At 37.7% G+C, this 18989-nt stretch overlaps 1 protein-coding gene across 1 annotated transcript in view; it reads right to left on the bottom strand.

Moving 5' to 3' along the window:
- Positions 1-9005, bottom strand: part of Hdgfl3 (HDGF like 3) — a 45585-nt gene extending 36580 nt beyond the window's left edge. Inside the window, 1 exon segment of the mRNA XM_053743346.1 lies at positions 8325-9005. Within this exon segment, the coding sequence (XP_053599321.1) occupies positions 8325-8408 (84 nt within the window). The 5' untranslated portion in view covers positions 8409-9005.
- Between the last annotated feature and the right edge of the window lie 9984 nt (positions 9006-18989).

The following is an 18989-nucleotide window of genomic DNA, read 5'->3' as shown; positions in this document are numbered from 1 at the left end:
GGAAAATGTATAATATTTCTCCCTCTAAATATGCATTTCCTCCAAAATTAAAGATGTCTTTAGTACAAAGGTTCTACTTCAGTGTACAAAAAAGACAAGAGAGCTAAAGCTGAGCTTATTGACATTCCTGCTTACATAAAATTTTTTTAATCTTTTGTGAAATTCATTTTTATATGTGCTAACTACTACTTAACCTATTACTTAAAACAATTCTCAAACATATTTTGCAGTAGAAAACTGAGAAGTTACTATGTTACTGAGAACTTTCCTGCTGCTAACACTAACTCTACTGCACTATAAAAACGGGACACCTCCACTTCTGGGCAGCCTTAGAGACTATAATCAGAATCAGCAGGGAGCTTGAGTCTCAGTGATTAAAGAAGAAGAGTGGTTTATTCATAAATCCATTTGTATGCCAATGTGGTCCAATTTATTTTACCCCCCAGTACTGAAACTATGTGGAACCTCTAGAAATGTTCCCATCAGATTTGGGAATCTTACAATAAGTCCCCACAATTCCCAGAACCCAGAGTCAACCTCATTATTATAAAACCACAAGGAAATTTCTGAAAACACACCCACCAAGCATTTATAGAGACTTTACTAGGTTCCATGAATTGTGTAAATAAGGAGTTTAGTGTTCCTATGAGGTAATTATTAGGTACTTCATCAGTCAATAGTTCTCTCATGTGGATTTTAACATTGGATCCCTAGATAAAAAAGCAGGGAAAGATAAGAATTATTATTCTCCCTGTTTTACAAAGTCTGTAAAACAGATGCCCAACCTAAAAAACCAAGACAGGTGGAATGAGGTACATGTCTCTTAAACCCTGGTCAGTTCTCTTGCTATACACATTACAGGGCTTCCTCAGAAATCTGCAGGATGTCATTCTGAAAGTTTGAGTTCATCAATCATTAGATTTTTTTTTTTAAACTTCTGTGTGGCTTTCTGTGATTATACAGATAGTTATTTTACCAGACTAACTATGGTAGTTGGGCTGAAGGATTACCTACACGAATGGCAGTGAAACACTGAAAAATGTTATAAGGATCAGGAATGCGGTAAAATGACAAAATCTACACAGGATATAGTCTTTCTTGTGATTTAGTTTCTAGGACCTACTGAATCAGTAACTCCCCTAACTACCCTATCTGAAGATCAAAGTGTATGTATACATTCTGTCACACATAAAGGTTTTGGAACCTATAACTAAGTCAATACCATGCTATTAATTTAGAATTGATTTTAGTGGTTCTCTGCTTTCTCTAATGACTTATTTTTTTTATACACTCCCTTGCATCAGAGGGCTTTTAGAGTGATATAAAGAAAGACAATACAATCTTCTACAAGGAAATGTTCTCTGACTTAACACTGCCAATTTCACACACTTGTAGGTAACATATGCATATACACATATATACATTTATGGTCTTTTTATACACTGCCAAATACTTCCTCAGTCCTTTAACCTAATCTGATGTCATATCTGTTATGTTCTTGTGGCATTCTTAAGAGTTAGGGATTAAGATAGTTAATTGTGTAAACTTGGGTGGATTTCTTAAGCTAAGTCTTGGGGATAACATCTACCTCATATATGATAACAGTAGTGTTATATATTTTTATTTTAATTTGTAATAAAGACATATGCAACACATGATATTCTCATATATTCAACCTTACTTGTAACTAAAGAAATTTTTATATTTATTAAATTGACAAAGATTTTTTTTTTAAATTTGGATCACTAACTTTTAAAGAATTTGTGAGAAAATCTTTTATTCTACTAGTAGATGTATGAGCTAGTCAAAACTTTTCTGGAAGGCAATTTAGCAATATAAATCTAAAGCTCTAAAATGTACACATGCCCCTTGACTCAAATATAATTTCCACATTTGTCCTGGAGAAAGTAACTATACATTAGCAAAAAGAATGTTTCAAGTCTTACTTTATAGTTAAAAACTGACGATAACCTAATTATCCTAAAATAAGGGTTATAATTTATGATAATAGGTTCATATCACAAATAATCAGACAGCTATTACAAATGATGTTATAGAAACACTGGTTGCCATTAAAAATCATTTAAGATATAGTATTTAAATGGGGAAAAAGGTTGTAGAACTGTACAAATTACAAAAATGACATACCTAAATATACAGATGCTTATTCATGTTTCTTATAACGAGGTGAAGGTAGTTATCTTTCTATAGCAAATATTATTTGTGCAACAATTAACATTTATAACCTGAAAATCAATCCATTCCTTTTTAAATAGCTGAAAATATTTCAAATTATTTACAATTATGACTCAGTTGTTGCAGGTGCAAAGACCACTACTGACCTTTAAGGGTGCTCTTGCTGCTGGCACTTCTACTTCATCTATAGTAAAAGGACTAGTTTTTGTTATTTTTAAAAATTTTTAATTTTGTTGCAGACTGACATTTTTTACAACATAATAAAAATGAATTACTAGATACAAAATTAAAAGGCATATAAAATGCAAGCTTCAGAAAATTTTAAAATTACAAACAAATTTACAAACAAAGTTACTCATCAAATTGATTTAAAGTTTCTATACTTTCACTTTCAATTTCTTTACTTATTTGTCACTGACAGGTAACAGTTCACAGAGCATGCTAATTTTAAACCATTGTCCAAAAGAATCAAACAATTTCTTATAGTGGAGATTGTGTGGAGACCTGACTTCAGAGAATTAATATTTTCCAAATCATGGGGGAACAGTAGTCATTATAGCATTCCAAAGGGGATGTGCCAGGAATATATATAGATTCATCTGGTTAAAATTGGAGCACTGGAAAATGTGTATATTGGTCTTGAGAGTTTAAGTTATTTGCTCCAGTTTAAGTGAAAGAAATGAAACAATCTGCAGTTCCTTGGCAAAAATCAACAGAGTCCCTGGGGAAAGGGCTGAGTGACTCTATGCCACTTTACTTGAAGACTGACCTTTTTTTGGAATCAGGCCAAAGTAATGAAAACTATAAACATCTTACTTTACAGTGAGATTAAAAAATTTAAATTCCAAGTGACTCCCTGGAAATATGCGGTATGCTGTCCAGAAATAAAGTCTCATATTGTAGTGTCTTACTGTCAAAGGCAAAAAACAAGAACAAAACCCTGAAAATGCTGTGGGCCAGAGACTGATAATTCCCAACAAATATTTATATTAATAAAGAACATAAAACATTTAGTATCATGTTTTAAAGCTGTTCCAAATTTAATCTACTGGTAGAAAAATTTAAAACTGCGCCTAGTGTAAATGCTCAATAAAAGTTCAATGAGTGCAGCTCTTCAGGCTGTGTGGAATGGTAGAGCTATATTCCCAACCTTAAATGAAGTTTCTAAAATAGTAAAAAGGGTACAGACAGGAAGATGCAATTTGGACAGAGGACTTGGAAGAAAAAAAAGCTCACTGAAAACTAAAAAAGGTGAAATTCAATCCACAGAGAAGCTTATAGTATTAGACCTTTTTTCCAATCTTAAATTGTTTTTATAATTAAGGCATAATTTACACAGTATAGTACACAAATCATAAATGTGCTGCTTGATAAATTTTCACAAATGTGTATACCCATATAACCGCCATTCAGATCAAAATACAGAATAGTTATAGTGCCTCCTGCCAGTCAGTAACTCCCCTATACCCACTGATTACCATTGGTCAGTTTTGCTTGTTTTCGAATGTCACAGAAAATAGAATCATATCAAATGTACTCTCTTGTATCTGACTTTTTTCACTCAACCATGTATTTTGGGGGCATCAGTAGTATACTCCTTTTTACTGCCAAGTAGTATTCCACTGAATGAATATATGACCAATTTATGTATTCATTCTCATGCTAGTGAACATTTGGATTGTTTCCAGTCTTCTATTATTATGGCAAAGTTGCTAAGTATGCATGCTCTTATACAAGTCTTTTGGTGGACATAAACACTCATGTGTCTTGGGTGTATGCTAGAACAAACCATTGGTCACAAGGTAAGTATGTGTTTAACTTCAGTAGATCAGGCCAGATTTTTAAAGTGATTATACTAATTTCCTAGTAGTAATGTCTGAGAGTTCTCATATAAAATTTTTATTGTTTATTTAATTCGTTTAAATTCATTTTTAAAAGACAGAGTTTCACTATGTTGCCAGGCTGGCCTTGAACTCTTGGGCTTAAGTGATCCTCTGCTTTACCCCAGTAGCTGAGACAACAGGTGTGTGCTCAGCTATGACCATCTTTCTAAATCAGATTTCACAAGAAGCAGGCAAAAAATATTCCAAAAATTAAAGACTTTAAAGAACATGGCTATAATCTATTACTGTTAATGATATTTTGCCAATAAAAAATTAAAACATTTAAAATTACTTATATCATGCTATTGCTTTCAGTTTCTTTTTTGGTCTACTTTATAATGTATGTAATATAGTACAAAACACAGGTGTGCACAATTTTAAAAGTAACTTTACGTATATTAGGAACACATGCTCAACTTTTTTTTTTTTAACCAACTGGATACACGATTAAGACTTCAGAGACTCATGTTTTTTGTCTAAGCATTTTTTTAGTATTAAGATAGCTAATCCTTAGACATGACAAACTTCTAATTTTTCAATCTGTACATAATAAAGCACACTCCATAGAAATAGTCAGTTGCTATTTTAATGTTAAAATAACATATTTGATTGCCTTGCAAGCATAAGGCCCTGGGTTCAAATCCCCAGCACCGCAAAAAAACAAAACAAAACATATTTGAACAGTGTGGGAGAAGGAGGCAAGAGAATAAGATAACACCAGGAAAGAGGCATGAGGGAACTTTCCTGAATGTTGGTACTATTCTATGTTGGGGTATATATTACACCAACATGTACATTAGTCAAATTTACTAAATGGTACATTTAAGTATGCTTTATTTTATGTATATTTTACCTCAAAAAAGGACCTATAAAAAATATTAACCTCTAGTTAATTACATGCATGTTGAAGTGTCTAGGAGTAAATTTTGGAGATATGAGCAACTTACTGTGAAATGTATTAAAACACAGACTTGTGCATAGACAGAGGAATGGGCATATGAATAGATGCTATAAAGCAAAGTGAAAATTATAACTGGGGATGTAGCTCAGTTGTGGAGTACCTACCTGGTATGACCAAGGTTCTGAGTTCAATCTTCAGCATCATACACACAAAATAAATAAATAAATAAATAAATTATATGGTTATTAAAAAAACCTTACAGAATCTAGATAACAGATCCATGGGAGCTTACTGTATAATTTTTCATCCTTTCTGTATGCTTGTAATTTTCATAATAAAATGTGGGGAATATAATCTATTTAAGAGTTGAAAAGTATCTATTTAAAAATAGTGTAATAATAAAAGAGTAAGTTAGAAATTCAAAAAAGAAACATTCCAGCACTATTACTTGGCGCTTTTTGATAAAAGTAGTCCTCTCCTAACCCGTGGTTTCAAGATCTCCAGTGCATGCTTGAAACTGTGGATAGTATCAAATTCTAAATATACTGTTTTTTCCTGAACAAACATAACTATGATTAAAGTCTAATTCATAAATTAGGCACAATAAGATATTAACAACAATAACATAAAACAACTATAACAGTACACTGTAATAAAAGTTATTTCAATGAGATCTCTCAAAATATTTTGTGGTTCAGTACTACATTTTTACACTGTGGAAAGTGAAGCCACAGATAAGAGTGCGGGCAGTACTTTACTATCTGTGTGGTGAGAAATATTCTCATTTAGACTAATAAATTGAAACTCAGAAATGATACAGAATATTTGTGCCCAGGGTCACAAAGTATGAGGCCCAGCCAAAGACTGAATCCAATTTGCCTAAATTCTGAATCCTCTTAACCTATGTGCCTCACAAGGGGCTGTCTGGGACCAAACATCTTCCTTACAGCAGGGAAGTTGCTTTTTTATTCCTGCATGGGCCAGCTCTATTAGAAAACTTCTCCCTTCAGCATGAACTGAAATCTGTCTCCCCATGTTTTTTCTTCCAGGTGTGATTTCTAGGGGTCATAGAGAATCTGATTCCAACATGACTGACCATATCAAGTCTTAAGCATTTGAAGTTTGAAAATGCAGGATTTTTCCAGTTAGTATTTTATAGAATCATTTACAAAGATACAACTAAGTTAAAAAAAAAAAAAAAAGATAAAACTAAGTGTAAAATGGGGATAATGCCTCATAGAATTGAGATGAAAATAAGATGAGAACATATGTGAAGCATCCTTTCTTTGGAAATTTTAACATGCCACTCATTATAAAATACCTTAAAAAAAAAAGTCTTAAGTTCTTGAGATGGTCATGGTAAGTGTGAGGAGACACAGATTTTTCTTTCTTGTATCTATTTTATCTAAGAACTGGGTGGAGCCATGCCTGGTGGCACATGACTGTAATCCCAGTGACTCAGGTGGCTGAGGCAGGAGGATTACAAGTTCAAAGCCAGCCTCAGCAACTTAGGGAGGCCCTAAGCAATTTAACATGACCCTGTCTCAAACTAAGAAATACAACCCAAAAAAACCTGATGGATTTTGGTTCCTAATTTTGCCTTGATTTGGAATTATAACTTTGAGGAATCTTATGTACTATTAGATATACAACTAGGAGCAGTTCTGTAGCACTTTTGTATTTCACAAATTACTACAGGTGGCCAACCTGTGCAATTTCATGTTAATGAAATTTTAAGTCTATTTTCTTTTTAACCCTCTGAAGATATTTTTTCAAAAATAAAGCTATTCCACTACAAGAAATGACCAACGGTAATGACAGGCTTTAGTTCACTTTTCAGTATATATTTTCATAGAACATCCTAATGCTGTTTATTTCTTCCCTGACAAATGTATTCAGGGATTCCCTAATGTACTCCTATAAGTCACAAATCTTACTCCTTCTAGCAATACATTACTAAACCATATTTTTAAATCCAAGTAGCTCTACTTTCAAAACTTTGCCTTATTTAAGAACCTACAGTTCAGACAGAGAAGTTACATCCAGATTCCTAATGGAATCTGAATATGACTGTTTTATCATCTTGTTATCCCAGGTTGTTAGTGTTGGAAGGAATCCTAGAGATGATCATTTTATACTTGCAGAAGTGGATATGCAGACAGTTGAAATGATTAGTACATAACAGGGCCTGAGCTAGATACCAGGTCCCCCAATTCCTGGCCCAATGTTTTTTCCATTTTACAATCATGCCAAACCAAATGTTAAAAAAAAAGTGATTATGTCCAACCACTGCCTCAACTTCACTACATTTCAGTGGGGCCACCCATGATGTCACTTCCTTTTGTGAATGGGTGTATTTCCACCCCCCTTGGTTTTGCTATCTTTACTTAACTACAAAGCAACATTCTTGGGCTCACACTCTAGATTCAGGTGTTTTTTTCCTTCTTCCTGAAGAATACCAATACAGTCTCCAAAATGCCTTGCTGCTTCTTTTCACTGTATTTCTTATTTCAAGTATTCAGTTGCCAACTCTTACAAAATTGTTGTCTTTCTTCCTCAAAGGGTTTAATAAAAATGTTTAATGCTATGTAATACACGCAGACGCTTTCTAGAGAAAGCCCAGAGGCAACCTTGTTACACAGGAAGAGAGCTATTGTGGATTACAGCGGAGGCCAAGAATAAGGTTTGGGATCCGACCTAAAACAAATATGGAGGTGAAATGGCACAAGGAGCACCAGTCGGTGAAAGGCTGCAAGCTCTCTTCTATTTGATGTCAGTTTAAGAGAACGATGGGTTCCAGGGAGGTACGCACCCCGGGACAATGCCAGGGCAGGCGGGCACCAGAACCGCGCTCAGGGGGAACTCAACAAGTCTGGAAGGTGCAGGATGCACCCAGATGCTTGAACGCCTGCCAAGAGGCCCCGCTGGCCTCTGGATGACCACTACCCCTTTCCAGGATTCGCCGCCACGCTCGCCGGCTGGTGGACGGCCGCTTGCTCTAGGTTTCCCTGCCTGCCCGACGTCCGCCGGACCCCGGCGTTTGCCAACCGCCCTTGCGGGGGCCGCCGCCTCTCCCGGCCCGCTCCCTAGACCCGCGGCTTTCCGGGAAGACTGCCGCGCCGGGCCTGGGGACCAGACCCGCCTTCGAAGCGGGCGGAGGGAAGGCGGCAGGCGGGCGCGGCCGGGAGTCCTTGCCTCGGTTCCGTCTTCCTCAAGCAGCGTCGCTTTCCCTGGCAGCCGCCGCGGCCGGCCCTGAGCCGCAGCTCCGCCAGAGAGATGGAAGGGGCGGGCGCGCCATCATGAAGGGAAAATGGTGGGCGGCGGGCCGCGGTCACAGTACTTACCCGCGCCGGCCAGTGCGGGTAGCCCTTCATCTTGGCAAAGACTAGGTCGCCTGCTTTGTACTCGCGGGGCCGCGGACGCGCCATCCCGGACGCTCCCCTCCCGGGTCGTCCTTGGTCGCCGCGAAGATGCCGGGAGGCCGCCCCCGCGGGCCGAGGGCTGCGCCGCGCTCCCGCGGGCCTCGAACCGGGCGGGCGGCCGCGCCGACGAGGGGAAGCGCGAGGCGGCGGCCGAGGCGAGTGGGCGGGGGGCTCAGCGGGCCCGCAAATCACCGCCCGGCAGCGGGGGAGGGGAGCCCCGGCCGCTTGGCGCTCGCCCGCCGCCGCCGCGCGCTGCTCACAGGCGCAGCGCCGCTAGCCTCATGCCGCCGCCGGCCTGCCTCCCGGCTCCCGGGCGCCGCGCGAGCGCCGGGCCTCGCGCCGCCTCCGAATTCCTCCTCGGGCAGCGACCGCAAACACGATCTTATTATTGTTCTCGCGCGCGCTCAGCATCCCCCCGCCCGCTCCGCTCCCTCCCGCCCGCGCCGCCGGTTAATTCCTAGGTGCACGGCCGGCTTCTGCGGAGAAACCGAGCGCGCCGGCCGGGTGCTCGGCGGGCGCGCGGGCGGTGGGCGCGTCCTCCCAGTACGAAGCCGAGCGGGCAGGCGGGAGCGCTACTCCACGGACGCCCGCCGCCCGCTCTCTTTTGTTCTCGGCCCTGAGCGGCCTGCCGCAGCCCAGCCAATCGCCACCCGCCGCCCCCTCCCCGCTGTTCTCGCCGCACCGGGCGCCCGCGCCCCGCCTCCGCTCCCGCCAGCCTTTCGCTGCTTGGCCGAGTCGGCCACATCCGCGGGGCTTGCTGTTGAGGGGGACAAAGGCGCTCCAGGTGGCGTGAGGACCCTGTCTGGGCGCCAAGCTGAAGGGGAGGGAGCACCGTTTGCGAGTTGGCGACCTTGTAAGGTTCTTGCTCCGGGTCTGCTCTTAACAATGCAGTGTGGGCCACCCAGGAAAGCTGTTTCCCAAGCCTTGGGAGGTTTTCTTCCTTCAACAAATGGCATAGTCGGGTTTCGAACTTGGACCTGCATGAGTCAAAGTCCATACGGTTGTTTCTCTGTGTGGGTTTCATAGGTCAACAGTTTTTGTGAAAAGGACTTATTCTGACAGATAAATAGTTTTCAACCCTGGTAACATTTTGGACATTGTTTTAGTTTGTCTTTCTTGTCTTGTCTTTCATTCTTTCAATTGGCATCTGGTGCTGGTAATTTCTGTATGCAGTTCATTAGGTCTAGAATATATGTGCACTTACCGTTATTTTCCTATGAATACCAATAACTGCCTTCAAAGTAATTTTGGGAGCAAACTCTTCATTAACACTCCTCTTTGTAAGGAGTAATAAGACAATTCAAGGAATATTTTTGAGTCTGCTCAGTGAACGAATGCCGCTGCTTTCATCATCCCAAAGCTCACTTTCTTAAAGAGCTTAGCTAGTGCTGCTCCTGAGTATAACTGACTTTTGTGGCCTTCATTTTGTCACAAGGACAGCTGTCGTTTTTAGACTACCCTCTTCTAGTCTTCCATGCCCCCCCTCTTTTACTGAAGATAAGTTTTCCCCCCCAGCATTCATCTCTTTCCCTTGCCCTGTAGAATTGTGTGTTTTACCCCTGTTCTTGGTGTTTGTCTTCCAAGATGAGCTGTAATGTGTCTAGACTTCCTGTGGATGGTTTATTTTGTTGAAAGTGCTTGGGCAGTACTTTAATAATGCATTTCCTTACTACTTTCTCAAGATTTGCCCCATTTTTAGATATTTAGCCTTCTCTGCCTGTCCCACAGTTTCACCTTTTCCTTTCTTCTCACTGTGATAGACTCTTTTGGGTCCTTTTGCCTCTTATGATGGCCTGCTAAGGTGTCTTTCACTTCTAGAACCTGCCATGTGCAGCTGTCATGTTACAGCCTCCATATGAACTGGTAGGGTAGTTCCTATATCTACTGTCAAAGCCAAATCCCTGTGACCTGCTGCCAGAGTCCTAGCTGTCCAATTCAAGTGGTCAGATCAAAGCACTGAGAGGGAAAAGATTGTCAGTTTGAAGTGATGGTGGGTGATTGTGGAACAGGGAAGTGGCATGATCATGGTTTGGGTTTAGACAAATCACTCAGGTAGCCAGTGTGGAGGTAGATTTGAGACTGGAGGCAGGACCCCAGTTGAGGGACTCTCATCAGGAAAGAGAAGTCAAGGCTGAGCCAGAGTTTGCTGATCTTTGGATGGTAGGTGGGTAGGAAGAACATGGGGTCAAATATGACTCTCTGATTTCTGGCTTAAGTAACAGGATAATGTTTTGATATTTACCAAGGTGAGGAAATCCATGAAGAATGGATGTGTTTGGAGATTGTGACTATATTTTGGATATACTGAGATTTCCATGGGGCTTCCAAGAAGATATTTAGTGGACTGCTCAATATGCCCCTTAGAGAAAGGGGTCAAAACACAGTGTAGAGATTTGAGTGATACCAATATACATGTGGTGATTGAAACCGTGACAGAGGATGCTCAGAGACTGTAGAATAAGATGGCAGTGCTCAAAGTAACTCCAACATTTAAAGGTCAGGCAGGAGAAGGCAATGTTATAGGAGCCAGCGAGTTAAAGAATTTCTATAAGGAAGGAATATCTAGGTAGATGCCATAGGGAGTTTGTGGGCAGCCATCCATGTCTATCAGAATCAGACTTGACTGAGCCATGGGATACAGAGACCTGATTCCCAGGAAATGACAGTCATGAGACACTGAGACCACTGGGGAGTAAGGGGCCCTGTATAGAATGACTCACCTTCTGAGGATATGCTAATTCTCTAAGCAAATGGCTTCCCTCAGAAGGTGGTCATGGCAGAAACCCCCCACAGGAGGTCAAGTAACACACTAAGGAGATGGATCCATTGAATATGATAATTGGGAAGTCACTGATGACCTTACTGGGAACTGTTTGACTAAACAGCAGTGGAAAGAAATCAGAGACTCAGTGACTTGAGATGTGAGAGGCAAAAATGTGGAGGCAAGAAGTATAGATTGCCCATTCCCAACAGTGAAGAAATAGTAGTCAGAAAGCATGAAGTGGGAGTTGTTCTGTTGTGATTGATTGGTTTTTGAAGATAGGAGAAATTTGAGTTTGGGATGAGGAGAAGGAACCTGTAGAGTGGTGGAAGAAAGAGGCTAAAAATGGGGTAATTGTCAGAGTTTCTTTATTTTAAGAAGGTGAAAATTTCTCCCAGTTTTGGCTTTGGTTTCATGTTTCCACTTGAGCCTCATCTGACTATTCAGCACATATCATTTGCCTTACTCTCATGCCTTAACCAAGTCAGATTCTATAACACAATCACTTGGGATCCCTTATGGGTTCCCTTTGACTGATCATCAGGAATCTTCTAATGTGCCTGGCTAAGAACCCATTTGTCCCTGCAGCTAGGTTGGATGCAGATCACCTTTGTCAACACATTGCTGCTGAGGATGAAGCATTGCCCTGTGGCTTTCACTATGGATAGAGCTTTCAGACTGTTTTTATCTGTGCTTTCTGCAAAGGACTGATGCTGTGGCTATTCCAGAACAATGCTGTATTCAAATATTTAGCAGATAATGTGTAACCCTTTAGAGATATTATTAGGATTATTAAAGAGCCTGATGTGTTTTAGTTTAGTCAGTGTGGCCCCAGGAACTGGTCTATTTGCTGTACCAAAATAGAACATGTTGATTTTCTTCTGGAAGCTTAGAAGGAAATCCATTCACAAATGGTAATAATATCAACTTCCTTTGATCACTTGATCACAGCATCCTCAAATCTTTGAGAGCTAATACTTCTCCCTGTATTTTGGCTCCTTGATCTGTTTTTGTTTTGTTTTGTTTTTTTGCCATCCTCTTCTCACTCATACATATCCATATATTTTGCTGACCTGGTCCTGTATTCACCTTCTCCTTTCATGTCTTAATGTCCTAATTAAAACGCTCTAATTGTTCCTTCAAATCCTGCCCCCAAATTCACCCATTCTGTGATTTTTTTTTTTTTTTTTTTTTTTTTTTTTTTTTTTTTTTTTTTTTTGCCGTGCTGGGGATTGAACCCAGAGCCTTGTGCCTACAAGGCAAGCACTCTACCAACTGAGCTATATCCCCAGCCCCTCTGTGATGTTTTGATTGCCTAAAATTCCTTTGCCCAGAATTTTATATGAGATGATACATATAAAGCCCTTCGAAGAGTACTCATTAAATATCAGTCAATATTGTTATCTTTGTTGTAAACGTGGTGAGGTATAAAGAATTGTGGAAAGGGAGTCAGGAAGAGCTGATGTTGATCACACACACATGTACAGCATGTTATAAGAGAGCTCCCTGGACCTTGCATCAGAATCCATTTCTACTACTTCTGCCACTTGCTGGTATGGTGACGGGGGAGTAGGGCACATAGAGAGATAGGTCCTGGAGAAAGAAGTGCTGGAGAGAGAAAGTGATAAGATAAGGGAGAAGGCCCAGATGGTTCCCAACTCTCAGTCTCCCTAGTTGAGATGCCAGACAAATGAGTGAAACTATGTTGGATTCTCAAACTGTAGTTAAATTACCCTAGACAATGCCATACGGAACAGAGGCAGGCTATCCCCACTGAAACTTACCCAAATTACAGAATCTTGAACAAGTAAATAGTGGAAGTTATTTTAGTCCATAAAATTTTGGGGTGGATTGTAATATAGCAAAAGATAACAAAAGCAGGATTTAATAGTGGATTAGATACAACTGAAGAGAGCTAGTGACCTGAAAGATCAGAAGGAAAATAATTCTGACTGAAACTCAGAGAGATAAAAGTGGGGGTTGTGGGGGGAGAATGGTGTAGTCAAATCAGCATTCTTTTTGTTTTTAAGTTTTCTTTTTTTTTTTTAGTCGTTGATGAAACTTCATTTTATTTATATGTGGTACTGAGAATCAAACCCAGTGCCTCACAGATGGTAGGCAAGTGCTCTACCACTGATTACAGCTCCAGACCCATATATCAGCATTCTTTTGGCTAGTGTTTATAAGTTCTTTTTTTTTAACCTATGCAATATGTTTTTTTAAAAAGCCTAATATGGTACATTAGTCAGCCTTTCATCATTGTGACCAAAATACCCGACAAGAAAAACTTAGAGAAGGAAAAGTTTACTTTGGGGCTTGTGGTTTCAGAGGTTTGGTCCATGGTCAGCTCATTCTGTTGCTTTGGGCTGAAGATCAGGCAGAACATCATGGTGGAAGAACGTGGTGAAGTAAACCTATTCTATTCTTGGCAACCAGGAATCAGAGAGAAAGAGCAAGGTGCTAGGACAAAATATAAATCCCAAAGGCATGCTGCCAGTAACCAAATTCTAGCCACCCCCTATCTGCCTATAGTTATTAGCCAGTACAGTAATTCTTTCAAATTATTAAGCCATTAAATGGATTAATTCACTGATTATATTGTGGCTCTCACAATCTAATCATTTCACTTCCTGTATTAACACTGGAGTTTTCCGGGGATACCGCATATCCAAACCATAGCAAATGGAGTCCCAAATGATGAGAAAAAGAAAATAGGGTAGAAGCAGTATTTGAAACAATTATGGCCAAGAATTTCCCAACAAATGGAAGATATTATTATGGACTGAATGTTTATGTTCCCCCCAAATGCATATGTTGAAACCTTAATCTTCAATGTGATGGGGATTTGAAGATGGGACCTCTAGGAGGTTATCTTTTTGATGGGATTAGTGCCCACATAAGGAGAGATGCAAGAGAGCTTACTTCCTCTCTTTTTCCACCATATGAGATACAATGAAAAGATGGCATCTGCAAACCAGGAAGAGGATCCTCACCAGACTCTGAATTTGCTGGTGCATAGTCTTTGAACTTCTCAGCCTCCAGAACTGTGAAATGTTTAAGCCTTCTACTCTACGGTATTTTTTGTTAGCAGCCTGAATTAACAGATATCAAGCCATAGATGAAAAAGTATTTTGAACAACAAACATGATAAATACAAAGAAGATCATACTTAAGAACATTATGGTAAAATTAATGAAACCCATAACAAAGAAAAAATGGAAAGAAAAAAATCAGTAAGAATATAGATGACTCAAAAACACATTATTTGCAAACATAAAAAGGACAGTTGATTTATCAACAGGAAGAAAAATACTAAACCAAATAAACTGTTTTTCAAATAAAGGAGCTATAAAGCCAAATTTAGACCAAAAAAAAGTAGACAAAAAAGTAGAAATAAAGTCATATTAGACAAACTTATAAACAGTCAACTTTCACTAAATGAAATACTAAATAGAGCTTGTTGAGCAAAAATAAAATGATCCTAGATGGAAACAGAAAGGTGCAGGAAGAAAAGAAGAACAATTGAAATAATAAATACTTGAGTAAATTAAATAAAAGTAAAAATGATAGTATAAAATGGAGTAATTTTAATTGGGTTATATATGGAGATTTAGAAATTCACAAAAGGCACACACTCTATTCATGTATTGAGATATCACATAGTGTAATATGTGCAACTTTTATGTACCAGTTTTATAAAAAATCACGAAAAGATTTGGGGTAAATAAATAAAAAGGCCTAAGTTCCTAGGATAATACAGAAGGTGACAAGAGTACTTACATTTTAATAGTACATTTTAATACAGTAAAGACATAAGTTGTGAATTCTAGGATAATCACTAAAATAATAATAAATGAGCGTTAAACTAATGGGGGATTAAAAAAAACAGTAAAATAATACATAATCCAAAATGGCAAGAGAAGATAAAGGACGTATATAAGACCACACTAAAGGTAAAAGGAACAAGTACTCCATTATAATCAAAAGACTGATTAAAAAGACAACTTTATATTTTTATAAGAGATTGTATGTGTGTGTGTGTGTGTGTGTGTGTGTGTGTGTAAAAGTTAACAGTAAATGATAGGAAAAGAAGAAATTTCAAGCCAAATAGAAAGTGGCTCTACTATATAACAAAGGCCAAAGCATTAGTATAAATCAGTGACTTGTATACCAGAAGTGATTTTTGCCCCTTTCCCAGTGGACTTTTGATAAGGTCTAGGGATATTTTTGATTGTCACAACTGAGGGTGAAGATACCACCCATCTAGTGGGTAGAGGACAAGGATGCTGCAAAACATTCTATATTGCACAGGACAGTACCTCCCACTCAAACAAAAAATTATCCTGCCCAAAATGTCAATAGTCACAGATGAGAAATGCTGCTATAGATACATTACATAAAAATAAAGCATCCATTCACCAGAAATAAGTAAAATGCTTAATTTATATATACTATTAACATAACCTCAAAATATATAAAGCAAAAAAAAATTGACAAATCTAAAAACAAGAGACAACTTCACAATTATAGTGGAAAGTTTCACTATAATTCTCTTAGGAACTGATAGAATAAATGGAAAAAATCAGTAAGAATACAGATGATGCAAATAACACAAATAATAAATATAATCTTTTGATACATTTAGAACTTTACCAAACATATACAGGATATGTTATTTTCAAATATGGACTATTTACCAAAATTGACCTTATGATAGTAAGGATACCTGCTATCACTTCTAATCAGGCAACTTGGCCTGTGAAATAAGGTTAAAAAAAAGTATAGGATTGGAAAATAATAACTACCCTGTTATTTGATGATAATGTAATTATGTATGTAGTAAGTTTTTAAAAATCTATAGGTAAAATATTAGAATTAACAAGAGAATTCTGCTATAGGGTAAATACCAATAACTTCCAAAGGATTAAAATTAGGCATACTATATTCTCTGATCACAGAGAAATTAAGCTAGAAATCAATACCAAACAGAAAACTAGGAATTTTCTGAATATTTGGAAATCAATATTTTTATTTCTATTTTAAAGGAAGAAATAACAATGGAAATTAAAATATATTTTGAACTGAATAACATTGGAAACATGATGTATCTAGACTTGTTAGATGAAGCTAAAGTTGTTTACATAGTCTTAAATGCATATATTAGGGGGAAAAAGCATAAAATGCAATGATCTATGCTTCTATCTTAAAAAAGTTAGAAAAAGAATGGAAAATCAAACCCAAAAAATTGAAGGAAAGACATAAACAAAGAATAGAAATTAATAAATTATGCAAATATACCATAGGATCAACAAACTAAAGTTGTTAAAAAAGACTAATAAAAATGGATAAGCCCCTTTCAAATCTGACCAAAAGAAATATAAAAGCACAAATAACAAATATGAGGGGTGAAAAGAGGACATCTTTTCAAATCCTATAGATATTTAAAATAATAAAAAGGACATTGTAAACTTTATGCCAATAAATCTGAAAATGCAGATGAAATGAATATCCCTGAAAAACACATCTTACTAAAATTGATACAAGAAGAATGAGAAATCTGAATAACCCTATATCTACTAGAGAAATAAATTTTATATGTAATTAAAAATCGTTCACCGAAGAAAATTCCAGTGCCAATATCATAAACTCAGAGATAGAAAAAGAGCGAACACTTCTTCACTTGTTTTCCAAGGAAGCACAATAAATCTTAATACTAAAACCCTGAAACGTACAACACAAGAAAGGAAAACTATACTGGTCTCTCTCATAACATAGATGAAGAAAATCTCGACCAAAATATCAGTGGACCAAATTGTGGTATATATAAAAAGGATAGTACACTACAACAAATTTGAATATAATCTAGAACACAGGTTAACATTCGAAAGGCAATATGTTATCATATCAATAGATAAAAGGGGAAAAATTACATGATCTTCTCAAGAAATGCAGGGAAAGTGTATGATTAAATTCAGCATATATCTAAAAAAATCCCCAGCAAACAAGGAATCAATAGTAAATTTTTAAAGATAGAAAATACTAGGTATCTACCAAAAAAAAAAAAAGCCTATATAAAACATCATACTTTTTTGTTTTCTTTTTGGTACTGGGATTTGAACTGAGGGGCGCTTAACCATGAAGCCACATCCCCAGTTCTTTTTATTTTTTATTTTGATACAGGGCCTTACTAAGTAACTGAGGCTGGCCTCAAACTTACAATCCTCCTGTGTCCCGAGCTGCTGGGATTACAGGCATGGGCCACCATGCCCTGCCTGAAAACATCATACTTGTTGGTGAAATATTAAGAAATTTCCCTAGAATTGTGAATAAGGCAAAGATATCTGTTTTTACTTTTATTCAAGACTGTACTAGCACTCTTAGCCTATGAAATAAGAAAAAAAGTGTGAAATTAGGAAAAAATAAATACATTGTTATTTGCTGACATACATAATTATGTATTTAGCAAGTAAGGTAAATTATTAGAATTAAGAAGTAAATTCTGCAAGGTTATAAGTCAAAATGTCAATATAAAAATCAGTTATATTTCTCTACCATTTGCAATATTATTATCTAGGACTAAGTCTAATGGAAGATTATAAGGATTTTTCACAGGAAACTATAAGGTATTATTTAGAGAAATTAAAGATAACCTAAATATAGAGAGAGCTGTGCCATTTACATAGCTTGGAAGACTCAATATTGTAAATGTGTTATTCTTCTCCAAACTGATCTATGGATTCCAGTTAAACCACATTAAAATTCCAGTGACTTTTTTTGGTGTGGAAATTAATAAGCTGAATTCTACAACTTATATGAAATGTAAAGGACCAAGAACAGACAAGATAATATAGAAAAACAAAACTGGAGAATTAACTTTACCAGGTATCAATATTTATAGAGGTACAGTGATCAAGAAAGTATGTTTTAATATGAAGATAGATGAAAGACAGATAAAATTGCAAGAGTAACACTAACACACATATGAATATTTGACTTCTGACAAAGATTGCACTTTGGGAAAAGTACCATTTTTAAATAAATGTCTCTGGATCAAGAAGATATCGATATGACCCCTGTCAAATCTTGATAATATGTGTGTGTATGTCCAGAGGTTGAACTCAGGGGGGTTTAACCCCTGAGCCACATTCCCAGCCCTTTTTAACTTTTTATTTAGAGACAGGGCCTTGCTAAGTTGCTGAGGCTGGCTTTGAATTCACTATCCTCCTGCCTCAGTCTCTCAAGTCACTGAGATTACAGGCCTGTGTCACCACGTCCAGTGTGGAATCTTGAATTTTATATCAAAATATATGCAAAAATCAATTTCAGTTAGATTTTGATTTTAAATATGAAAAGCAGAACAAATGAGTGACCTTGAGGAAGGCGAACTTTTAAAAATAGGGTATCTCTCTCCCCATTGAAATAAAACCCACTAACCACAAAGGAAAGGATAAAGTACATTAAAATTTAGAAATTTAGACAGTGAATAAAAAGACAAACCAGACTATGAGAAGATATTTTAAGATATATAAACAACAAGGGGCTTGTACAGACTGTACAAAAAATTCCTACAGATCAATAAGAAAAAGCATTGACCCCAAAGAAGGATGCATAAATTTGAACAGGTGCTTCACAAAAGGTGTTAAATACATGGCAAGGAAACAAATGGAAAGGTTCTGAGATCATTATTATTAAAGAAATGCAAGTTAGAATCATAATAAAGTACTACTACACTTTTGCTAGAATGACTAAAATTAAAAGCCGCTAATAATACCAAGTGTTGGTAAGGATGGGAAGCTATTGAAACTCTCAAATACTGTCAGCAGAAA

This window comes from Sciurus carolinensis, chromosome 2 (genome assembly GCF_902686445.1).
Source record: "Sciurus carolinensis chromosome 2, mSciCar1.2, whole genome shotgun sequence".
In the NCBI taxonomy this organism is placed as follows: domain Eukaryota; kingdom Metazoa; phylum Chordata; class Mammalia; order Rodentia; family Sciuridae; genus Sciurus; species Sciurus carolinensis.
Note: the sequence above shows the minus strand (reverse complement) of the source record. Positions and strands in the feature narration are given on the sequence as shown.